The 25,857-nt window shown below is 40.7% G+C and overlaps 1 protein-coding gene across 4 annotated transcripts in view; it reads right to left on the reverse strand.

The window, feature by feature from the left end:
- Positions 1-25,857, reverse strand: part of DSP (desmoplakin) — a 39,175-nt gene extending 13,318 nt beyond the window's left edge. For 2 of the 4 annotated variants that reach the window (XM_068670783.1, XM_068670781.1), the window contains exons 1-17: positions 25,337-25,857; positions 16,896-16,998; positions 15,256-15,404; positions 14,728-14,902; positions 11,926-12,054; positions 10,719-10,769; positions 9,568-9,729; positions 8,512-8,616; positions 7,184-7,279; positions 6,512-6,637; positions 5,308-5,460; positions 3,640-3,794; positions 2,944-3,070; positions 2,397-2,601; positions 1,644-1,861; positions 686-852; positions 204-342 (exon numbers count right to left, since the gene is read on the reverse strand). In XM_068670783.1, coding sequence (XP_068526884.1) covers positions 204-342; positions 686-852; positions 1,644-1,861; positions 2,397-2,601; positions 2,944-3,070; positions 3,640-3,794; positions 5,308-5,460; positions 6,512-6,637; positions 7,184-7,279; positions 8,512-8,616; positions 9,568-9,729; positions 10,719-10,769; positions 11,926-12,054; positions 14,728-14,902; positions 15,256-15,404; positions 16,896-16,998; positions 25,337-25,527 — 2,451 coding nt within the window. In that variant the 5' untranslated portion in view covers positions 25,528-25,857. The remainder of the gene's footprint in view (positions 1-203; positions 343-685; positions 853-1,643; positions 1,862-2,396; positions 2,602-2,943; positions 3,071-3,639; positions 3,795-5,307; positions 5,461-6,511; positions 6,638-7,183; positions 7,280-8,511; positions 8,617-9,567; positions 9,730-10,718; positions 10,770-11,925; positions 12,055-14,727; positions 14,903-15,255; positions 15,405-16,895; positions 16,999-25,336) is intronic. The other 2 variants (XM_068670780.1, XM_068670782.1) reach the window with 2 other exon arrangements.

Here is a 25,857-nt window from a genome sequence, read left to right on the forward strand (position 1 = left end):
ATGGGGCCAGAAACACCCAGGGGATGAAAGTAGTAAACTGTATGTTCCCTCCAATAATTTGCAAAAACATCATACATCTATGTCAGAATATGTTAGGAGGTGGAAGGTTTGATCCTTCCATTTCAGGAGGTTTCCATCCAGCTCAACTAGTGATGACAGCTACAAATTCTGCCTTGCTATGTCCTTGGGTCTTCACTTCTCACCTTTAGACAAGCTCGATAAGCCTCCACTTTATCAAGATCCAAAGGAACAGTCTCCTCTTCAGACAGTCTGACTTCAAAAACTCTGATCACATCCTCTGTTTGTAGAATAAGCTGGAGCAGACACCTCAGTACGTTCAAGCTACAATAAATAATAAAACACAAGACAAATCCATTATGGACTGAAGCAGGAAAGGTGCTAACTAATTAACTGGAAGTCATTAAAGAGAAAAGACAACACAGAAGAAAATTCAGCAATACCCATGATTCTCTCTCTCTCTCTCTCTCTCTTTAAAAAAAAAAAAAAAAAAAAAAAAGTCATCCAGAAAAGAGAAGAAATTCACTTAAGTATCTGTTTCTACCTATGTGGAGAGCATCTGTAGGAAAGAAGGTGTAATTTTATACCACTGATAACAAAACGCAGATTTATAGACTAAGAATTATGGAAAGTGAATGATTTATTGATATAACCTCAATTTTCTTACCTGTCTAAGTAGCCAGCAGAAACACCATTAATATTCTCCAGTTTTTGAAATAAGGCATTTATCTCTGATTGCAAGTACACATACTTTTCACAGCCCCTGAAGTTAGGCAGCAAGTCCTTATGCTTATTGAGGGTTTCAGCCATTATTTGAGAGTCATTCTGCACACCCTAAGGAAAGAGAATACCTGATTAACACGTTTTTGGTGTCTGAATGATCATTCTACAACACATAAGCTATTGGTCTCCTTATCCACATAGTCTGGTCTTAACTAACCAGCTGGATTGAAGAATGAAGCAGTGCCTCAGATAATTAACATTCTGCAGTTTCTATTTTGTACTGTCCACAACAGGTAATGCCTCTTTTTAAGCACCTCTTCCACTGTAGAACTCAGCTCTGTAGAAAGCAGGTCACAGAATGCCTTATTGCCAGCTACTCTCAGTGAACATGCTGAAGTCCTTCTTGCAACCTCACTGCCCCCAGAAGAACTTCTCAGACCGAATCTGTTCCCTTTTCTTACTAATCTTCTCTTTCCAGTCTCCTTCAATAACTCTTAAGATTTGGAAGGGGGAGAGAGTCTGTAAGCCTCAAGTATGCACTCGCATCCCACAGACAGCACTTCAACAGTAGCTGGCAACGTGGGGTCCTTAAAAAAGGATGTTAACAGAGATTTAACCTAGATGAGGCTTAACATGAGCTTATGTCCACTTGACATCGGGCTTTTTGTACTCTTAGCTTGCCAGAATTAGTCTTCTAAAATACAAGAGTCAACTTTTTCTACTTGGGCACCCAGATAAGGAGCCAAACACCGATCCAAATATCATGGTTAGCTTCCAATTGAAAAATCTAGGCACAGGGTCCAGGTGTGTCTTTCCCAGATGATCAGGAATACAATTGCAGTATGCTCTGCAGGACAATCACGATGACTTTAAGAAGCTCAATTAAAAACATACATAGTTACCTCTAATTCCTGTATTCTGACTGAAAAGTCATGCAGTGCCCCTTGATCCACTCCAAGTGGAGCTCTTTGAACCATCCGTATCTCTGAAGATTCAATCTGACGCCGAAGTTTCTGAAGCTCCATCAGCAGCCAGGCCTCCTGTTTATCATGTTCCCGGTTTCTCTCATTAACTATAATGGTGTTTGAGGAACCCACTGAACAGGTCTCAGTTGGGATCACTGTAAAATTAGTTGTGTAAATGTCATCTGCCAGAGAAGTGACCTCCTACACAATAGAAAGCCAATGCAGTGCCAAACTGACCTAAATACTGATTTGATTTGTAGAACTGAGAACAGACAGGAGATCTGAACCAGTAGGCAGATGTTTAAATTAATTAAATTTCCCCTTCAGAAAAAAATAAACTTGCTTGCTCAAATGCAGTAGTGAGGTTTTGCTTCCTAACAACTGAAAACATAACAGGCAGATTAAAACCCTTTCCTTTTCCCACCAAGTTCCATGAACTTCAGAGGACTATTCCCAGAATCACAGCCATAGAAGGAAGAAAGGAAAACATAACCCTCCCTGTACATGGCCAGTTTTGTTTTACTGGTAGACAGCAATTACAGTTCTTGGACATGTTTCTATCCATATGTTTATGGGAACATTTTCACAAAGTGAAAATGCAGCCCCTTCTCTTCCACTCCAAAGAAAGAAATCCAAGCAGTACAATCTCTGCAAGAAAACAAGTTGTTTTTTTTTGCGAGGACAACAGACCTGGCTGCGGCTGCCGCGGTTGATTTGGTAGTTGTATAATCAAGGTTTGGTAGTGCTTCTGAGCATCAGTGAACTGAGTCTGCATCTTCCGTTTGTCTTCATCACCAAACATCTCTGAGCCTTGGCTGTTCCTGAGGAATTCTTGATAATGGATCTCTAGGTCAGTTATTATTTTCTGGTAATCTTCCTTACGCATTGTTTTCAGCTGAAATAAAGAAGAGGAGTTTTGAAAAAAGGCAGCAACTGAAGAAGGTATATGACTAGTGAATTATTAAGGAACATACTAATATACCTACAGAACGGCAGAGGAACCTCATTTTAGAATAAAACCTACACCTGCTGCCTCCACAAGCATGGTGCACAAAGTGCCTTTTGAGCTAATCTATTTCTGTAAAGAAACATTTCACAACCTAAGAATATTGCAACTTTGCCTTTTACTGTGTCTATCCATGCCCTTGCATTGTGGGAACTAGTACGGCAAGTATGTGGTAAGGACAGGTCAGTGATGATGTCCTTGGTCCACAGTTAAGGCCTGATAGAGTCTTACCTTAGCAATAGTCATCGCTCTGATTTTCTCAATGTCAATCATACAATAATGCCAAGATACCAGGCTCTTCATGTTGATGTACAGCTGATTCCACAGAGCCAGAATAGCTTCATAGTATTGTTCAATTCTGAGATGGGAAAAGAAATTCCATAGTCAAAACCTATAGCATAGCTACAAAACATCGCAAGAAACATCCACTAGAGGTTGAGTGTGTTAGTTTGCTCTCTACTAGAAAAAAAAATATGCAAATATCCTTAAGTTTCAGATGAATAAATAGTATACTATTGAATATACAGCTAAAATTCCAAACTCTCTCCAGTAATTTGCTTAAGAACATAGGTACTGCTGCTAACCAGGGCCTGAAGTAATATTATGCACATTATGTACATAATTCTAAATACCAAAAGACATCAAAAAGTATTAACTACAAGACAAACCAGGCTTTCAGACAGAACTTTGAGCAATCAGGACGAGACTATGGCATGAGCACAACATCTGAGCTGGTTCCCATATGTCAAATTGGCTCACAGATTTGCACAGTACAGCACACCCTAAATTAATCCTTTACTCCCCCCACCCTATAAAGGTTGGGGGCACTATGATTAGGACACAGACTGAGTTTTGTGGTCAGCTGCTATTTTGAGCAAACTCTATCTACCCCCAGCGGCAGATGCGCAAACCCAGGCAGCAACTCACTTTGTAGCAAGATCCACTGCTAGTGGATTGGGTGGCGGGATGATAAGACTAACAGATGGCACCAGCATATCCACTCCTCCAGGGCCAGTCACTAACCACTTGCTGCGTTCATTATTGTCCTTCAGGATGCATTCATCTCCTTTGCGCACTGTTTTCTGTAAGAAATACAGAAGAACATTTTTTTCCTTTAGTTAAACAAGATGGGGTTTCTAGGAGAAAAGACAAGAAAGATGCATGTAGATCACAGAATCAGGAATGCTTCACAGCTGCCAGGTGCAGGTGTGAATCGTGGCTTCATATTAGTGCAAGAGATCAGTAGAGATTAACCAATCCCCCCTGAATCTGGTTTTCATAAAAAGAAAATCCTGGAAGACCAAGTGGGAGCCACAGAACACTAGGCAGTCGCCAGCTGATCATCAGACTTGTGGCTTGCCATGACATACAGAGTGGACACATGGGCACTGTAAGCTACACAATCATTTATGTTCATAAGCCACTCCATAGCAAGATGTAAGCAAAAGGATGCATCCATACTTGTGAAGGGACTGGGAGCGAATGCTGCAGAGCTAGATCTACCAGCTACATCTGCCAGAAATTCTGACACCCTGAGGCCACAGGTGTGGTCATGGTGCAGCTTACAACCCACACACATCCAAGAGGGGAAAGCTCCTCATGTCATTTATCATGGCAGAAGTCCCTCACTGCATCATACCTCTACAGACAAAAAATTTTTGACATTACTAGCAAAAGGCCTCAGGCTTTGCTTTGACCTAACCATGCAGGATCTCTGGATTTGTCTGAGCTTATCTTCACCTGAGCAGATTTTAGCTTGTTTAACTGTGAGGACAATTGCCAAGCAGCCAGGTAACCACTGACTACATTTGTTTAGCTTTGCTTACAGTAGCAACAAGTAGTTACTTTGTGTGCTTCTGTGACTGCAGAATAAAATGTGGTACAGAACACAGCACAAACCCCGGACTGTAAACGCAAATCACAATGGTCATTTAGCGGTCACTATAGGAGTGCAGCCTAGTGAATCAGGTAAAACAAGTTTTACAGATAAAGAGCAGAAAAACTAGGTAATTGGGAAACAGCAAAGAAAAAGAGCACGTAAGCAGAAAATGCACCTAAGCACGGTGTTAAGAAACAGTGCAGAAATACATGTAAACCCAAGCATCTCCAGTACCAAAGAGGAAGAAACCACCACCATTAACTTAATACTCCCCCCTGCAAAGAGTTGGGTATGCAAATGACTGATTGAACATTCCTCCACCTTTTGTTAGATGAAGTGCTGACCTTAAGAAAATGAAAGAAAAGGGAAAGATGCTGGGAAGCATCTGTATTACAATTTTAACCTTATTAATAATGAGCCTGTCTTGTGCTAATTTGAACCATGAATGCTAACACCATTTAAACTGGAGTAATAATAATCATTTTGACTAGACATAACGCTATTTAAACTGGAATAATAATCATCATTTTGACTAGACATACTCAAACAATGTATGAGAATCCAAGTTTGTTTGTTTGTTTTCCTGAAAAAACTTAAATGCTGACCAAAAGCAAACAGAAACGTTACACCTATCAACTCAGTAGCTTGATTACTAAATTATTTGCCACGTTTTAGTTTATATGATGTTCATTTCAGCCAAAAGGAGAACACATTACCAGATCCTGTTTGTAGTCACACAAAGCCTTAAGGATAATGGGTTTGTTACTCCGGTAGTCTGGGTTACGTGGCTTCAGCTGCACAATCTTCTTGGATTTATTCACCAAACTCTGCACTTGCCTCTTGTATTCAAGAATTCTCTCTCGTTCATTCTGCAAAGATTAATTGTATGTTAAAAACTCATTCTAAAAATAAACCACATTTAGTTCCCAATGGTTTATTACAAGAAGCATACATCTGGAGCTCACTGTTGGCAAAACTTCCTTTAGCTCCAGTGGGATGAGTCTTTGGCCTATAATGTGAAACTGCAGAGTGCTTTTTTTGTTTTGTTTTGTTTTTTTTAAAAAAAAAAAAGAAGAAGAGAAGAGAAACAACAAAATAAGTATCTTCGTAACTCCAGCAAAGACTATGTTGTTCTTCATACAGATCTATAAGATGGTTAAAGTGAGGTGTAAGAAACAGGAATAAATATAAGGAATTATTGTAATATGAATGTTAAAAAAATAAATAAATAGCAACTACATCTCAACCCTGACTTCATCAATTGCCCTTTATATCACTAACCTATTTTTCCTCATATAAATTCAATTTGGAATTGCAGGAGCTAACTCTTGCTGAGCAAATTGCTAAAAACAAAAAAACCTTGAGTTCAGTCCTTTCAAAGAGATTACAGAGATATAAAATAACATGATGATGAATCATTTATTAAATGCACTCATCCTTTGAGGCAAAAATCTATTCTACCACCTATGAACAATAATCTTTCATTTTTTTTTGTTTGAAGGTCAGAAATTTTGAAATTCGGTAGGCTCATTCCAGATTCAAAAATAAAATAAAAAAATAAATAAAATAAAATAAAATAAAATAAAATAAAATAAAATAAAATAAAATAAAATAAAATAAAATAAAATAAAAATAAAATAAATAAATAAAATAAAAAAAATAAATTAAATTAAAAAAAATAAATTAAATTAAAAAAAATAAAAATCAACAGTTCCTAAACAACATTGCACAATTTAAGTAATACTGATCCATTTGTAGACTATCCTAAGAAATGGGCATGAACATACCATTAATGTTTCAAGTTCACGCAGTACTGTTTATTACCATTGTAGTACACATGGCTTAATATTTGGTATCTGAAGAGGGCAACCGATTTCCATGCAAGACAGAACATAACCTGTGAGTTGGGTGGAACAGTACCTCCAGCTCTTTGATCTGCTCCAGCAAGCATTGCAGTGACATGCTCTTATCACACATGAACTTCTTTCTGATGGAGTCTTGTAAATTCTTCAGATAACACTCTGTGGCTTGGGCCTCTTCAAAGAACTACAAGAAAAAAGGGACGTGATTTCAGTTGCACACAGCTCTCACAAAAATGTCCACTAAAAACACTGAATTCCTTTAATGAGAAATCCCAGCTCACATCTGCCAGGACAGCAGCATTTTCAACAGCATGATAACACTGTTATGTCTAATTGTGCATAGATTTAGGAAGATTTTGACACAAGAAAAATACCTGTGGTGGGATTCCCACTTTTAACAAAAGTAGTGAGGAACATGACAGATCTCCTATGAACTATTCATCACATCATTCACAATCCATAAACTAAATTCTGAAAGCTCTTATTCAGCATGTGTTGAAAGCCCTGGAAATTCTTACACACTGAAAACAGCAAATACAGTTTTTTGTTACTCAATAATGTTAGCAAGTGAAATGAGCTTTTTGAAATTTGTAAATTCTTTTTTTAAAAGAAAACTGCTTAAATGCTGGAATACGAAGATTTTTTTATTAAATTAATAATTCATGAATGTTAATCTAGTATAATTTAGTATAATTCAAAGTAAATGTGAATTCTCCACATCACTACTCACCTGAAAGTAAGCTGCATTCTCTTTCAGATGTACATCAATGCATTTGGTGATCTGAAGGATCCAGCTCCACTGAGTTTGTAATGTATCCATGTAGGCCTAAGAAAAATAAAAATATACAGAGCTCAAATCTTCACAGAGATCTCTCTCCCATACCTAGACTCAAGTATAATTATTTATGCTTTACATAAATGCAAATGAAATGTCTGCTAAAACAAATTCATGCAGACCAGAATAATGCAACTCATGCAAATAGTTCCCCAACTTGTAAGTGTCTACCTAACTGAAGAGAGTAAAATACACATTTGTGGGATGTGGAGAGAAATTTGTTCATGATGTGAATTTTGTTTGATCAACATAAAGCCTGAAGTTCATGAGCCAAGGGGTGAAATGCACAAAATTGTAGTGCAGACAAAGTATTTCAACTGAAAATTGTCATGTTCTCCTTCCAAGGAGCAGTGTCAAACACAATTGTTTATGATGGCTACTTTTAAATCAGAACTTCTCACATACTCCTTATGTAAGTTCTTTAGAAAAGTACACACAACTTTTTACTTCACTACTGGAGCTTACAAGGATCTTTCCTTTAAGGCAGAAAAGGACCACAGAGGGAATTATGAATGGTGATTGGTAATACAAATTACAAAGTAAACGCATTGAAAAGTGGAAAGAACTCAGTTTTTTTTTTTTCCTATTAGTTTCTTTCAGCTTCAGGGTTCTTATTCACACTTAAAACTACAACTACAGCATATCCTAATAGGATGAGATTTTCCAAATTGTTACAGCCTTTGTAATTGAAATGTAAGCATATAACAAGCCATGATAGCAAAAATATCTTGGCTAAGCTGTAGAAATGCACTGTAAATTTCAGTTGCAGAAAGTATTTGCACCCGGATTAAACATAAACTCTCAAAGGGTGTGGCTATCTTCAAAACATGCCTTCTAAGATAACAGAAGACGAATGACATGCCTTCCTACCATAAATTCTGCTGCACTGAAGTTAACTCACATGAGGTACAGCAATTTCAATATATTTAGACAAGTCCTTAAGCCCCTGTATTAATTTTTATATACATCTATCGTCAAATCTGGTAGCAACAAGATCTCCCCCAAGCTGTTAAGAAAGCTGCAGTTGTTGTGTGGCCAGGTTTGCAGAGGAAGGTAGTAATGTTTATTAGAGCAGTTCATACAACTGGATGAAAAGGGACACGATTTTTGGCAAGCAAATCCTTCTCAGGTCCAAATGCCGCATTTTGTTTGTGGACTTCCACTGAGAAGTTTTCCCACATAGTAACTACAGGAGCAAGTTCAATCAAGTAAGTCTAACTCACCTCAATTTTGTCTGAAGCAGGGTGCTGGTTGAGAACTAGCTGGTCACTTTCCTGCTTTAGCTTGTTGAGTTCTTTTTCTTTAAGCTCCAGTTCACTCATACGTTTCTAAACAACCAAAACACAGCATTAAACAAGCCTCCAAAAGCACAGTGCTTAGAATAATTTACTTAAAATTTTCCAGCTATTTATGACTCTGTGAAATTATCCATGCTAACATTAAATATTAATTCTACTCAGTGCACTGAAGCTAAACATGAAGACAGCAGAATCAAAGAATGTAGTCCTTTCAGTTCTAGTCTCTACACTTGATGCTTCACAGAGCAAAGCATGCAAAATTTAGCCTTTCCTGTCCAAACGGAATGACAGAAGCAAGAATGATTGCATCTTGCAACATCCAGAACAACCGAACTCAAAAATAGTAAAAAAAAAAAAAAAAAAAAAAAATATTAGAGAATCCCCTTAATGGTGTGAACTTTCATTCCTTTTTTACTTTGGTAATCAGCACCAACACAGGATTAAGAAACACACATGCTCAATTTCCTTTTGTACCCACAGAAGACAACAAGGATCAGTGCAAACCACCTCTGACAGTGCTCTCAATGTGTTGCTGGCAAGACCATCATGGGAAGAGAGAGCAATTCCCTCCAGCATGGCCCTAGTTCCTGGTGAAGAGATCAGGACCACATACAGAGATCCCGAGCCCCTGAGTAGTCATAACAGGGAGAACTGAACTGCTTGATTCAGGTCCCCTACTTTAGCATGTCAACAGAATGACTGTGTGCACAAGCTACATGTGATTACTGGTTCTCAGTGAACTGTACTGATAAGGTCAGTTTCCAAGGTCAAAAGAATCCGCAAGTGGTTGAGTGAGCACAATCTTCCAGTTCATGTACAATCTTGATTCAAAAGGTTGTCACACAGTACTTAATCCAACAGTGTTTTGACAAAAAAAGAAGAAAAAAAAGGTACTTAGAGAGAAGAAATGCCTGCCCTGCTCCTCCCTAAATATGCCAAAAGAGATTCCACAGAAAGCACGGGGGGGTTGTGCTGTCTTACAGAGAAGGCCTCCTGCTTCCTGGCGATATCTGTGTTCCTGTCACTCCAGTCGTAGAGAAGCTCCTCTTCCTCACAGTCATTGATCCACATGATCTCTCTGCTGGTGGCTTGGATGAGGTTCTGGAATTGACGGAGCTGATCCATTCTCTCAAACGAGTATTTCTACAAGGAATTCCAGAAATGAGAAACAATAAACACAGAAAAGCGTGTGCTGGGTGGAGAAGGGGTAGACAAAAGCATAGCATGCATATGTATGGTGTTTTGTTTTTTTTTGTGTTTTTTTTTTTTTGAACTAATAATATTCCAAACCACACAGCTATAAAATCTGTTGGCAATGGATAGTGGATAACATGCCTTCATCTACAGAGCTATGAAACTTGTTGGCAATGGACAGTGGATAACGTGCCTGGATTTAAAAAATAATGGGAATCTGAAGTCACCAGCTTCCTAAAGCCATTTCAAACACAAGCGTAGTAGACATGTAGGCAAGCAAGCAAAAAGACACGGGGGAAAATACAAGAAAATGACTGAAAATTTAACATCACTTTTACTCGCATTTGCTGCTGACAGTATATCCTTGATGTTGTAGCAGCACCTTTTGCGCAGATGATGCTTCATGAAAAGATTCCTTCTCTGTCCTTGCATGATAATAAATATCCTGTTATTTGAAACGTGTACAGGAAGCAGCTTCCAATTCTAAGGGTTACATCTACCATTTGCACAAGATTCTTAGTGTTTTACATGAAGACCCAACATGGACAAGATGCACAGCCCTAAACAGAATTTGGTTCTAAACACAACTTTGAGTCATTTTTTAAGCTTCTAATATAAACTAACTCTACTGCCACATTCACTCCCATTAAGGAGGTAGAGTTCTACTCTTCACCTGCTTAGTGACCAACCTCCTTTACCCGTTGCAAACTAGAAACTTCCTGGTAAGTCAGTTATAAACTAGGTAATGAATTAATCTCAAATTCATGCCTCAAACTAAGTCTCATCTAAACGACAAAACACTCTTGAATGGAATTAGTTATACATGCATCTATCATTTTGTCGAAGCTTGAAGTGTCTCTTGACTATCACACCATTGTTAAGAAAGCAAAAGGCATTTATCATTGAGGGTATCACATATGAGCAAATCTTGTGCTCACCAGCAGTCCTTCATATTCTTCCTCCAGCTGATGAACTGCGGCCTTCTCACGCTGAAACAGAAACAGCAAATATTTAGCGTGCCTTCTACGTGCCTACCTGTGGGTTCTTCCTTTACAATGCCGGTACCATGATGTTATAATTTCATGTGGTATTTTGGAGATGCCTGCAAGGGACATCAGTGAGCAGCAGATCTGTACCACTGGAGGGCCAGAAGTATAAAACTAAGGCTTGGACAAACTTATTTCTCACAACAATGTTATAAGCCAGGTTGAACATAACCCCTGTAACACAAAAACAGCTTCCAAAATTCGATCTCTTTACCAAACTCCTAGATAGCTTGTGGGGAACCACCTAGCCCTAAAGCAAGATTTATGAAGACTGTGAAGTAATACAAACTGTGATCCTGAGCAGCATGCTCCAATTTTTATTCCCATTGGAACTAGTGTTTGATAGGGCTACATTATTAACTTTCTTATAAACAGAAGAGAAAAGAAAATAACAACCCTTCAGCTTTTCATCTTGTCTGAGAAAACAAAGTTTCAAAACTGAATCCCTTTTCTTTAGATCCAACTCTCTCTCCTCTCGTCCATTTGAGGAATTAACAGAAAAGAATGGAGATGAAGTAAACATTCCTCCAATATCTAGTTGTTAGGGTGACAGCAGAGGTTAACCACTGCATTTTCGCTGACTTCTTTATTCCAATCACAAAACCCAGAGTGGACCAGAAGCCTCAGAAGAGAGGGAGAAGAAAAAAAAAAAGCCCTAAATTTAGCCCAGAGTTTGGTCTTTTTTCACAGAAACTCCCTCATTACTCAAGGCTGTATTTTACCCACATTCTCCTTTAACTTTCTTGTCTTAAAAAAAGTAAGTGAGAACAATCATTCTTAGCCATTCTTCTCACAAAAAATATCCTGATATTTATTTGCCAGGTACAGAACAACAAAATGTTAAATAACTACTAAATTCTCATTACAAAATTCTGGGGAAAGAAACAGAACACTGAATAATGAAATAATTATAAATTATATTATATTATATTATTTATTATAATGAAATAATAAATACTAGGGTGGAAAGCAGTTGTTATGACATCAGTGCTTTCTGAAGAGAAGCTGAGCTGTTCAGCATTACTTGCTGTAGTCAAACACTGGCAAGCCAAGGACACAAATCTAGATTAAGCAATGTATAAGGGAAGACAGTAATTACCAGGTCTGTTTTGACTTTGTCCAAGTGCCAGCGATAGTCTCCAATGGCGTTATGAGTTCTCCTATGGTCACTAATCTGTTGCTCGATGGACGCTGCATCAAACCCCCATTTCACTAGCTCCATTTCAGACTAGGAAAAAGAGACAGTATTTGTACTTTCATTTCCGAAAAAAGACATTATCATCTAAATCAGAGCATCAAGGAATTGAATTGAAAGAAATGTGACCATACAATAAAGAGTAAAACTAAACAAAGGGAAGTTCAGATCAGGGGTTAAAAATTTCTTAAAATTGCCCTTGCTTAAACTGTGTGACAGGCTCCCGAAGTAGAAGAAACAAAGTACAGAAAATATTTAAGTTGCTTAAAATTAGACAAGATGAAGCACACTCAGTAGTGTATTTCATGTTTACTTTGGACTAAACTGTGCTCGTATGTTCTATAGTACAGTTACATTCTTATCACTCTGAAAACAAATTGTGACTTCAAATGCTACTCATGCAACTTATGTGAAAATGCACAGCTCTGTAGCCCAGTATACTACATTCCATTTTAATTACACTCATGCAGCTCCACTGACTTCAGTTAAATGTAGTCCAACTAAATGGAGAAAAAAAAAAAAAAAAGGAAAAAAGAAGCCTACCAATGTATTAGATAAGCTGAAAGGGCTATAGAATATGTTTGTTTTGCATTTTGGCAGGGTTTATTATAGGACATTCAGTACAAATCTCTAGGAACAGCCTTAGAAAGAGCAGTAATACAGCTGGATAATTACTAACTTGAGAACTATCTGACTGCAATTCTCTGCTTCATTATTTGCAAATATAAAATTCCACTGAATTCACAACCCAATTCCTCAAATTCCAAAGCACCTTTTATGCTGTGAAGACACAATCACAATCCATCTCTGTATGAATGCCATTGTGCACACACACGACATAGAGGATTCGATATCTTATTCCTGGGTTGGGACTGAATTTAATAATTACCAGCCTGAAGCCAAATCTCTGAGTCAACAGATGTCAATAAAGCCTGAACCACACTCAAGCATAAGGGTTCAAAGGCAAGGCTGAAAATGTTCCAAGAAATGAAACGTTTTACATTCAGACATCTAAAAGTTACAGGACTTTGACCCTTCTCATTATATTTATACAGTCTAGCTAGACTGTAGCAACAGCAGCAGTCTTGGATGACTGCCAATATGTGAACAAAGGCTGCCTGGATTTCAGTTCACCTTCCCTAATTCTGCAATGGAAATTTGACCGACCTTCCTACCACCTGATTCTCCTGTCAGTGAACCATCCGGATATAGAGGACACAAAAACACCAGCAGAAAAACACAGCTGTTCAGACTGTTTAACATCTCATTATGCTACTAGAAGGAATGTTATCTCAGCCCCAATGTGAGCAGATAGTGAGATACAATGGGAAGAAAAGGTATAGGGAAAATTTATTTTGAACTTTGCACTGAATATATATATATTTATATTTATAAATAAATAAAACTCAAAAGCCCAATAGGAAGCTAAGTGCTTACTGGCCTCACCTCCACTTTGCTTTAGGGACTGAAAGGAAGAGAGAACGATCCTTCTTCTTTCATAGGAGCTATTGTGTGTGAACACAGTTTGCTCATGCTTCCTATGCTTAGCGAGGGGTGTCTCAGCTGGGAGTCACGTGGCATCTCTAGGAGGTACATGTTCCTCATCTTTCTTCACTGGAAGAAGGCCCAGTGTCTGTCCAGTATCACTCCTCAAACCATGGCAGGTCTAACAGATAGCCTGCTCTCCCACAGTATGTGAAGGGCAATCATATTTGCTGTTGCTTTAGTGGCACAATGCCTGTAAATGTTAGCACTCAAGTGCATCTCCACTTCCCCTTCCTCTAAAACATGCCACGATATGGGAGGGCACTGGAAGACTAGACTACAACTGGCACTCACATAAAAGTATGGGAACTGTACAGAGCTCTCCCCTGCTCATCTGGTTTGCATAGCAGCCACCTGGTAAACACCACATGCAGATAACAATGACAGGATCACTAAGCAACAACCTAATAAAGAGAGATAAAAATAATGCAATTTCAAATTACAGAGAGTCAGCAAATTGTAACTTGGGCCTCCTTGCTCCTTCTCCCCTGTCTGTCAAAGTGCTGTCCAGCTACAAACACAGAACTTCCACCCCAGCAGCACGAGAGCACTACAAGCTCCGAGTGTGTGTTTCTACTCCAGGTTACACCATCAACAGCTGTGGATAGGCAAATTTATTCTGTGCATGCAAGAGATACACATGAAAATGATGAAGCTGACTTATGAAAGTCTAGTCCTGTGGCAATCAACCGTACCTTCTGGATCCCATTGTGATAAGAATAGATTAGAGGGAGGACAACTGCAAAATACTGGACAATGGTTAGATCTGTGAAGCTGGTCTTATTTGTTAAAAGGGTTAAAATAAATATGAAGCATAAAGGAAATCTGTGGAAGGAAGGAAGGAAATATTGAATGTAATAATCTCCAACGCAAACATGCCAATGCCTTTTGTTAACAGCTGTGTCTTGTTTTTGTTTTCAAATTTTTCCCTGCAAAAGAAGACCCCCAAATCCATTTTTGTATTTCAGTGGAAACACTATATGTACAATGCTTCAAATATAAGAGGGAAAAAAATGAGGGAGGGAGGAATTTGGAACAATCTACTACCATTTATTTGTACTTTTAATGTTCTAGTGGCAGTCAGAACATTATTGCACGTAAGGTGACATTTATCAGCAAAATCAGGTCTTAGCGCTGTCTTTAGGTTTTGGAGAAATTTACCTTCTGCTGTCTCATCCAGTTCAAACATTCACTTGTGACACGTTTTGTATACTCATCCCAGCCTGAACCACTCTGAGAGGAATAGCAACCACCACCTTTGGAGCTGGCCCTCCTGGCGCGGGGAACGCTGATAGCTTTGTATAAGGCACGCATTTGTTCTTGAAGTTGAAGCAGCCTGAAAGGGAAGGTAACAGTTGGTTTCTACATGGAAAACACAGAAAACATGGGAACAACACATTTCGTATCTCCTGCTGAATCATCAGGTATTCAGAAAGAAATGCTGATAGCATAGGCTGTGGAAAAACTACAGTGACTGAAATTTCATGGAGACAACCAGGATGTGAAATTCTGTGTGAAATCACTGCACAACCTTTCTCCATGTTAGCATGCCCAAACCAAACTGATTTCATTCCACTTTATTGATTTCTGCCACAGCCTGCAACACCAGAGAATGTGAGCACTCCAGACACCACAGAATTTTATCTGTCACATTCCCTCCCCCAGCACTTCCTTAGGGCCTTTCAGTACCTTTTCTGATACATTTCACAGGGCTGGTTCATCTGCCTTAGCTCCCTGATCAGCCCATCAAGGATGTCCATTTGGTCATTTGCCTGCGCAAAACATTCTTCCAGATCTCTGTTTCCTCTAATCTGGACACCATCCCCATATTTCAATTCCTAAAATTAAAAAAAAAAAAAAAAAAAGTGGAGATTAAATAAAACAATCTGGAGCTTATACAATAATTATTTAAAGAGATGTTATGAAGACCAATTATTTTTAAGAAGTGTAAAAGGTTTCAACTGCTAGGTCGCCAATTGACAGTTTTACCTGGCAGAAGGCCATTTAATAAATGATTCATAGTAATTTGAAAGTCATTATTATGAATAAAATACACAAGGAAGTTATTAAAATATAATACCAACAAAACATTTCCATAAAGAATAACAGGTCCTGATGGAGTTTTATTTCAGTGGAGCCAAGGATGTACTCAGTGTGACGAATTTTTAAGATCTTACATAGCAAGAACAGCTTTTGTGTTTAGAGGACAAGAAGCAGACACTCTGCCCTTGCTGGAGCTAGTGCATATTGCTGCTGATTTTACACAAGTTTCTCTGAGATTCCAAGAGTCACAGCCATAGCTTCTCTCCTTGTAAAATGCAGAATGCACCCCATCTGCCTGGGACTAGCTCCTTGCACAGTCACATTTTCTTGCATCCTATCTCATAGTCCAAAGTTCTAGGCAAATTCTGCATGGTCATGGTGGTTCCAGCAGAAAGACAAGGCTTTTTGATCTCATCCTGCACTGACACAGCCATGATGAGCTAAATGTAATCCAGCTGTGGTTTCATTTTGCAAAGAAAATGATGATGGGTTTCATTGCTTTGTCCCCCACGAAAACAGAAAAAAAAAAAAACAAAAAAAAAACAAGCAATGTACGTTGTGGCACCATGCTGAAATTAAACATTGCTTCCTTTTAACTTCACTGCAATAATATTAATCCTTATCAAGAGGCAGTATTTACTATGGCATTGATTTTTATATAAACATGCTCACATATTCTGTAAAGGAAATAAACTGCTAACCACAGAGTTCATTCCTGTAGGAATTTTCTGTCTACAGAGGGTCAAAAAGTGTGCATTAAATCACTTCTACTGCAAGAACTGCGAATGGATTCTGGATTTCTGTAGCCTCAACAGCAGGATACACCCACCACCCCACACTTCCTTTGACTTCAGCAGGAACCAAGGACATTCCACATACATTATTAGCCGTAACATTATTAGCAACCGTTGGCCTAAAACTGAAAAAAAAAAGAGTAGAATCTGAAGGGAGTTTTGTTGGTAGTGGTGATTGTTTTTTGGTTTTGTTTTTGTTTTTTTTGGTTGGTTTGTTGTTGTGTTTTGTTGTTTTTTTTAATCAAAAGGCTCCCTTTTCTTAACCAGTTACATTTCAATCAGTTTTACTGAACACTGACTGTAGACAGAAGAGGACACCTAGAAAGGATACGTGTTATTCCACTCAAAGGGTAAGGTGGCAGCTCCCTCAGAAAAACAGCTGATATAACAGAAAAGAGGTGAAGAACCACAGTCTGTGTGTTCAGATAACAATGCACCATTTATTCCGTGTAACATTTAAAATCACTTTTTCTAAGAATAAAAAGCACTCACAGGTTGCACTATGAGTTCAGCTCGCATCAGGCAATCCGAACAGTTTTGCAAAAGCTCTTGAATGGTGTTCTGACGTCTGGAAACTGTACAGGTCCCATTCTGACTGTTGGTGGGGAGAAGAATAAGATGAAGTAAGTACAAAGTAATCACACATAATAAAGAGAACTGTGAAGTAGAAATTCCCAACAGCTACAGGAAGTGACATGAAATAATAAATCCAGTCAAGCTTCACGGAGACAAATGTGCTTATCTGTGTGTCCCTATACACACACACCTTCGTTGCAGTTCAATGCTGATTCTGCATCAGCAGATTCACAATTCTGCAGTAGCAGACATGGAATAACTTCACCATTGGACTGAGCAGAAGATGGAACCTCACATGTGGTTAAGAGAAAGGTTTTCCTCCAATACTGGTATTTGCAGCTTTGATAAATGAAACTTTGACAGTATTACAGTACAAATAAATTATTCATGATCTTTCTTGGAGTCCATAAATTAGAATGTAATCTTTACATTACATTATCATACATGCTATCACACAAGCCATTGAACTTATGACTGTAAAAGGAGAGCAGGCTCCTCTGCTCTTCAAGCACATGAGCACACAAGTCTATGCAAGTATTCAAAGGGCCCTTTTATCAGTGGAAATAATAAAAGACTAGTGCAGTGTCTTAAAAAGGCATTACAAGATGCTTAAGCTATTACAAAAACAGATGTAGGAGCTGAATTCAGAAGTAAAAGGGGAGTTTGGGGGTTCCAGGTAAACTCTCGAACCAAAATCACTGGTGGAGGAAAAAGCCAAGGTAGATAGTAGGGTTGTTATTGTTGTGTTGCACATAATCTCCTGCATCCATCCCGCCAGAAGGCTGCCATTCCTGCATTTGCTCATCCTGGGACCCTGCCACCAAAGCGAGCCACTGCTAGTTGAATGTGGGTGAGGTGCTTGAAGCTAGGAATCATTCCCCGCTGATGGAATCAGAGCTCCCAAGCAAGCTCAGGCAGCTCCCAAACCCAAGCACTTGCCAGTGAAACTAAAATAAACCACTACTAAGAGACGGTAAGAAACTAGGACGCTTCCAAGCCTTGCCTAGCTTTCTAACTGCAGTGCTCACAGCAGGTAACCTTTTCCATTACAAATCACTCAAGGCCTTCCACAGAGCACTAACAGCAAAAAGCCTCTGTGCAAACCTGCCCAACTCAGCAGAACCAGCACATCATCTGGATTCAGTGGGAATCTTTCAACTGACTTCAGCAGCCTCTGATCGTACTTGGAAAAAGGAGCCATGACACACAGCAGAGCTGTCCTTGGGAAGAAGCACTGCAATGAAGGGAAACGTTCACCAGCATCCTTTAAGAGCACTTTTGCTGTGTGTGTAGTTTGTCGTTCAGCAGCCTGCCATTCTCTTACCAGCTCTTCTTGAGCAAATGGAAAAAGTTTGAGCAAATCTTTAAGCTCTTTCTGTCAATACCTGGGAATAAACCTTTGAAGACAAAGAGACAGGACTGAAAAATCACTGAGTGGCTTAAAACAAGCTGTACACACACAACTCCTCACTTGCACTGTAACCCTTTGGCTGCATAAACATCGCACTGCACTGTGCTACGCATGCCCATATGCCTTGGAAACACCTTAAAGAAAACTGCACAACTGATTTTATGCCAGGCTTCCCCCATCAGCTTCCTTTTTAAAATCCTTCCTTCTCCTTAGGCATAGCTGTTGTGTTTGGATCTAGAAGCATCCAACTGCATCTAAAATTTACATTAATTATACCCACAATTATCCTCATTAATGAAACATAGTAAGGAATAGAGAGGAATCTTACAAGTAATTTTCTCTTTTTAGAACATGAGAAGAGTATTTTTTTCTTCAATTGCCTTTTTAATCATCTCCTGACAGCTACAAATACCTGATGTCCATTGAAGCCAAAGGAACTATAGATGAGGATCAAACCTCTACTGTAATAAATCAGTGCATCTCTGCTGAGTTCAGTGTAACTCAACTGACCTCAAAGGTCACTTTAGTGATAGTGAATTAGTTCACTTTACACTGAGAGGAGGTCTAAACAAGGACTGCCACAGTTAACAGAATAAGAAATTGTGAAGAAAAGGTGTTTTCAAATAAATCCGACTCCTAGAATAATTTACACGGCAGGAAAAATAGAATTACAAGTACTCTGTGTTCATCCCAATGCTATTAAAACACTATATCCAACATTATTGTCCTGATAATAAAAATGTTGGAAAGCTGTAGATAGTTGAATACAGATGCACAGAAGTGTTTTAAAGGGAGGAGCAAATGCCTTGCACTGGGAAGCTTTAATATGCCCTAATTAGATCTTCAAATAAAGATCTGTAAGTTCCTAGTTCATGGGACCCTTCACAAGGAGAAAGCAGAAAGTGTTTGAGGCTCTCCAATCTAGCAGATAAAGACTTAACCAAAAATAATGGCAGAAGCTGGAGCAATACAAACTGAAATAAGAAAGAGCACGATAGTTCAGCAATGTAGCTTTTAACACCCTGTATGCAATTTTTTTTTATTGTTGTTAGTTAATTATTTTAACTATTTTGTTCGTCAAAATACTGAGAGTGATGCTAGGATAGAGGATGAGAAGGCAGTGTCCTGTTAAATGTAGCTGATGACACTGGGAGAACTAATGGCGTTCCCAGCCAGGGGAAACAACAGGCCTGCAATGGGAACAGCAGATCAAAGCAGAAACCCTAACGCAGAGTAAGCAGACATCCAACCTGCAGGCAGAAGGAAAAATACAGACAAAGGAATACCATATCCAACACAACGGCATACAGAGAAACTTAGGCAAACCCCAACCCACGAACATGCTAGGTGGCATCATAATGCAAAGGCACAAAAGAACCTGGATTTTCAAAGTACAACCCTGTAGCCTAGATCCTACGTAAAAATACATTTGTGACCCTCAGAAAGATGTAGGACCCTGACAATCCTCACACGAGGCAGATTTAGTGGATTGTCAAAGGACTATTTATTGGTAATCTGTCCTTTCATCTCATTTTGCTCACATGAAACTGAATGAGAATAAAGTAACATTTTGGTCATTGCAACAACTACTGGTGCTATGATGATGACATTTTGATTTGATTTTAACTCTGGCAACATCTAAAGCTCAAATCTGTGAATGGGAACCTGCTGCACCAAACACTGCACACAGTGAAAGCACGGGCCAGTTTTTCCGCTTGATTTAGCGCACCCTGTAAATAGTTTTCAGCGTTTTGAACCCTTCCATGTACCTGTGCAGAAAGGGACCCAACTGGAGTTTGGAACTTTTAGCCAGACTTATAGCACAAGAGCGCCAGGACTCCTACTAATAAACAAACACCTTTGTAAAAACCTGACTAATGGCCATACTGCTTTGGATCTTCAACCCCTGTGGAACAGGGCTGAGCCAAACAGCCTAGGCTGCTTCAGACCTGAGCTGGTAACCTACTTCTACCAGCAACTCAAAAAAATTTTAGGCTGTGACAGGTATTTTGAAGGCAAGTCATGAATTTCAAAACAACGCTATTAAACTGAATTCATTATTAAAATGACTTCATTTTAATAGTCATTAACTATTAAAGGAACAAATAGGGGGGATAGTGTCTTTGTTTTAGAACTAGGAGAATACTTCAAAACACAGAAGAATCACTTTTGATTTGGGGAAGGTTACAGATCTTCAGATGTGGCCCTGCAGCTCTCTACTGCCAGAAGAGCACTCAAAAAGAGACAGCATCATCATGTTGCCATCATTCTGCATAGGAAGCAAAAGGCTTGCTCCCTGTTAGGGCAAAATGTGTTGTTCCCATACCCTGCTGCAAGCAGGTTTTGTACAGGGCAATATTTGAGACACCTCCCTGCTGCAATATACCTGCTGAGCCAAGCTTGGCTATTGCCGCACTGGTGAGTCCTGAATTTCTGAGCTAGGTTGAACTTCACTATGAAGTGGTATGCTTGTGAGACATTGCTCCACAGAAAGAAGAAATAACTATTTCTGCTTGTTTTAGCGGGACTGAGAGACACCCTCAAGGCCACACAATGAGTTGTGAGTATGGCAATCAGTGCTACAAGCACACCTGTGCCTATGTCCCTCAAGCACACCATGGGTGGGTATCACCATCACCAACACATTTAAGAAGTAACAATATTTCTCAAATGACACATTTTGAATAAATGATAGACCCTCTGTAAACAATCAGCTTCCAACCTGGCAGGTCCAACTGGGCTGTTGCTAACACAGGATGCACAAGGCAAGGCGGAAAGCCAACTATGCTCTGCTTCATCATTGCCTACTGCTGTTAAAAACACACAAACACATGGGGGCTGCTTTAGTCTCTGCCTCCATCAGCATCCAGAAGCTGCTGTGTCACCTGGGGGGCAGCGAGGGTCCAGAGGAGCAGGGGACATGCAGAAGAACATCCGTTCAGCAGTGCTGTGGAAATTGTTTCATGATTCCTTAATGCTTTGGAAGCACAGAAAAAGGATACTCTCAGCCCAAAGATCTGATTTAAGAGGGCCCACATCGAGTCAAAATAGTGTCTGTTAATTTTTTTGGCTCCACAAAATATTTATACTTTTAAAAATCTGAAGCATTTTTTTCCACTGACAAAGGTCTTTCTGCAGGTCCAAAGTATGAAACAACTCCCATAACTCAACACAGAGTCTGAAGCTGAGCAAAACAATAGCACCTCTCTTTTTTTTTTTTCCTCATACACACAAACTTGTTTGAACAAGCAATAGATTCATCAAGGGATTACCCGGTATGCCCAGGCTAGGTGAGTTGAAAGAAAAACCTGAACTGGAACAGAAATCCCCAGCACACATGCTGCACACACCATCGGCTGAGCCACCTCGCACCCACCATCTGCTAGCTGCATGTGCACACCTGGAAATCCAAGTATTAAAAAATTGGTTTTAACACACAGGAGATGTATGACAAATAGAGAATCTCTGGAGAGAAACATCTAACAGGTGAGCAATCAGCTATCTGTAAAAATATAACCAGAAATTAAACTGCTACATAACAGGAGGTTTCTTTACCCCTTAAAGACAGTGAATGCAAGTGTCAGAAAACACCAATAATTTGATAATGGGCTTTTCTCTTTGCATCTGTGCTCCTACTAGGATCAGCTTTGGCATAGTGCATCTTCAGACACCTTCATATTTGGAAGCATAGGTCATGTACATAGGCCATGACATGATAAAGCTATCTTTTGAAGTTTATCGTCGTGCATGATCGGGCTCTTAATCCCTTTAGAACTGTGCCAAAAAAAAAAAAAAATGTCACCAGTGAAATCTTAAAACTGCCACGGCCACGTGAGCTCGATGGAAGCGGGATTTCACAAGGGGCCCTGCCACACCTGTTTGAAGAAAATTCTCACACCCCTGAGCGGGACTTCTGCCACCAGTATGAATCACCAGCAGCGAGGCCGCCGCTTGCAGGGGCAGGACCTGCCAGCTGCAGGCACGTCCGCACAGCCTGCGCTGCCTCTCCCAGCACCAGCTCTGCAAGAGGGAGGTGCAGGACCCAGCGCCCAGCCAGCATGGCGAGGCGGGGAGACGAGGCAACACGGCTCCTCCACCAACAGCCACCTGAAACACATCTGGTAAATGTTTTCGTGCTTTCAAAGACACATAGAATAGCCTGCAATGGAACCAATCTCAGACAGGTACCTATAAAAAGGTGAGTTAGGAGGGGTGCAAGCTGGTTTCCTTCTTATCTTGTACAGCACTACCAGCTGCTGTTAAGAGGTATTTCCGTGCTGGCTCGACCGCAGGGCATGCTTTGCGAGCACAGCAGGCATTTGGCAGTTCAGACACATTCTTTACTCTCCGTCTTCCGATAGTTTTGTTTCTCACCAGGGCAGTTGTCATGCCCAGCATGACACCGTGATTCATCTTGGCCAGGACCCTGCAGACCACTGCAAGGACAACTGGACAGGCAAAAATGCAGCTTTGGACCTGTTTCCTCTAAGCCTCTCCAGCAGTCCCTGCCAGTAACGTCAAGACTTGGGATCTGAATATCTAGATCCTTTCCTAGTTTAAGGTGCTGGCGTTCCATTAGCCTTTAAGCAAATCCTGTGCATAAATTAGTTTTTGCAACAATGTGTCACTTGGCAACCATGAATCTTATGACCTCTTTTCTCCCCAACTCTTAATAAAACTGCTGAACTTGCCGCTGTCTTTTTGTCTTCTCTCCCAGCTGATCAGATTTTATCTCTCATAGCAAAGACATTGATAAATATTTGACTGATTAATTGGCAGTTTAGGAGTGCATGACTCAACATCAAGCTGAGTATCTGTACTCAGGGCCAAGCTCATCCTGAGTTCCCAAGCCAGAAGAAACCGGGAATGTTGTAAAAGCACCTTGCTGAGCCCTAAGGGTAGGGAGCGTCTTATATTGCTCTGTGACTAATGTAATACTCAGCACAGACTTGTTTGGCAGAATACGCCCCAAAACTTACAAGACTAGACCCTAAGCTAAACCCTACTGCATTGAAAATTAAGGTACAGTAATTTTCTCCATTGAAAAAAAAAGAAGTCTCTGTTTTTCAGTTCAGCAACTGCCACTAAAATGTGTCACTAAACGTATCAGACGTAACACAAATATTAAAACCAATTCCACAGACTATGCAAGGTAGTAACAGATGCAAGATCCTGCAAGCACAACCAGCACAGGATTTTGTGGATTTTCTGCACGCAGCACATGTGCAAAATCAGACTTGACTGCTTTTTTCATCAAATGGCAAAAAATCCCTCATTTTCTACATGGGGACATACTGTAATTCAAACCAGCACCAATCTAAAATAAGCCTGTGCAACTCAGTAATGTGCAAGCACATACATTTTTCAAATACTTATTCAAAATGTTTTGAATGGTCAGACCTTTACACATACAAGAAGATTGTATGTAAAATACATATATGGTTTTCAGTCTGATTAACAGGGGAAGTTAGTAACATGCAGAGACCTTGGAATAAACGGAAAGGGAACTTTCATTGTAACATCCTTGCCAGTTACACGTTCCCGAAAAGGAGATATGAACGTTATATTACAGAGAATAAATGAAACTATGTTGACAGAAGATCCTTAACCTCTTCACCAGGCCTATCCTCTCCGTTCTTGCTAAGACACCAATGAAAGCTAAAGAAGTAAGAGCCTAACAGACTGCGAGCTAGTTTAAAATACGTAACAAAACCCAAAGAATGCTAAATTGAAGTATTTCTCCTCTAGTGAAAGTCAGGACTAATAGGGAAGGCATGCCAGTGAATCCACTGTAGCTGCACCAGAGTGAAGACTGGAAAAAGACCAGGGAAGAATTAGCATGCTCCGCCATTTATTTTTCATGCCTGTCTCTTAAAAGCAGTAAAGGTATTTGCAGCGGAGCACCACTAGCAAAACAGACCCTCAAAAATGCAACACAGCTAGTGTTTTGGAATCCTAGCATGTGCAGTCTCCCTTGGTAAGGTATTGAATTGATCTCATTATACCTCAACAGATGGGGTATTCTCATACTGACTGCAGCAGTGGGTAGGCATGTTACAGCAGCAGCTAATCATAATGCACACAGCAAACCAAGAATGAAATGAAGAACTAAGAACTGTGCAAAGTAATAAACAAACATAGGTAGAATGCAAGTTATGTCCTGCATTCAGTGGTCCTCTGGCAACAGATCTGAAACACCTAAACGGAGCTCTCGGCACTGACTAGGGTTATCCTAATTCTCAACAGCCACTTACAGGTACGCTTATTTCATAAAGCCTGCAAGTTCTCATCTGCTGTTTACTTGCTGTATGTGTTTAACGCTCATCCTTCTGCAACCTGATCAGGATGTCAGTACAGTTAGGGCTTGTAACTTAACACAAGTTACATGACAGCACTTCCAAATCACTTCCCAAGTCAGTGGCATCGATAATCAGAGCTATAGGTTTAACAGAACCGCTCCGTGTGTTAAAAATAAATAAATAAATAGATAGATAAAGCCTAACGGCCAGCAGTGTTCACTATAGGTGGCTATCAGACACCAAGGTCATTTCCTTCCGCGACTGGCACCTATTTCCAGTCCTATGAGCTCCTGGCCAAGGGGATTCACAGCCAGGTCTTCATAACCGCCGTGCTTGGTTTTCATAGGTTTGGAGCACCTCTTGGCTCCAGAAAGGCTTTGCCAAAACTTCATCCGCGCAGGCTGGCGTCTTCCCCGCCAGGTCTCCGCCGTGCTGGTGCCAAGAGGGGAGGCAGAAGGCGGAGGACGGCCTCGCCCTTGCCCAGCCTCGAACCAAAGCGGAGGCTGAACAAGGCGTTTTACGTGCCAGGATGGCTCAGTTGTGCCAAGCAGCGACACCAAGACCCCGCTCCGCTCTCCACCCCGCTGATCGCCCCCCTCCCAAAGTCAATCCTAACGAGGAGGCGAACCGCAGCCTCCCGCACCTACCCGTACCCGTCGGAGGCGTAGTCCCCCCCGTAGGTCTTCTGGTAGTAGTAGGTCTTGTGCGTGTGGGTGCCGCCGCCGCCGCTGCCCACCACATGGGAGCTCATCTCGTAGCGCAGGTCGGTGCCCGAGTCGGCCCTGGCCATGCGGCCCAGCGTGTTGAGCCGCGGGTGGGAGCCGCCGTTCATGCTCATGGTGGCGGGCGGGACGGGGGGCCAGGCGGGCACAGAGGGGACAGGCGAGCCGGGGCCCGAGGGGGGAGCGGCATTCACCGCCCGGAGGGCCCCAGCTGACGGCAGGCAGCCGGGGAGGGCGAGGGCAGGGAGCCGGGGAGGCGAGGTGCGGGGCGGGGGGCGCCGCCGAGCGAGGCTGCGGGAGGTGCTGGTGCTGCTGGTGCTGCTGGTGGTGCTGGTGGTGCTGCTGCTGCTACTGCTGGTGGTGCTGGTGGTGGTGGCAGGAGCAGAGGTGCCGTCCCGTCCCCTCCCCGCCGGCACAGGAAAGGCGAAGCCACACCTTTCGGCGGA

The sequence above is a fragment of the Anas acuta genome, chromosome 2, assembly GCF_963932015.1.
Source record: "Anas acuta chromosome 2, bAnaAcu1.1, whole genome shotgun sequence".
Lineage (NCBI taxonomy): Eukaryota > Metazoa > Chordata > Aves > Anseriformes > Anatidae > Anas > Anas acuta.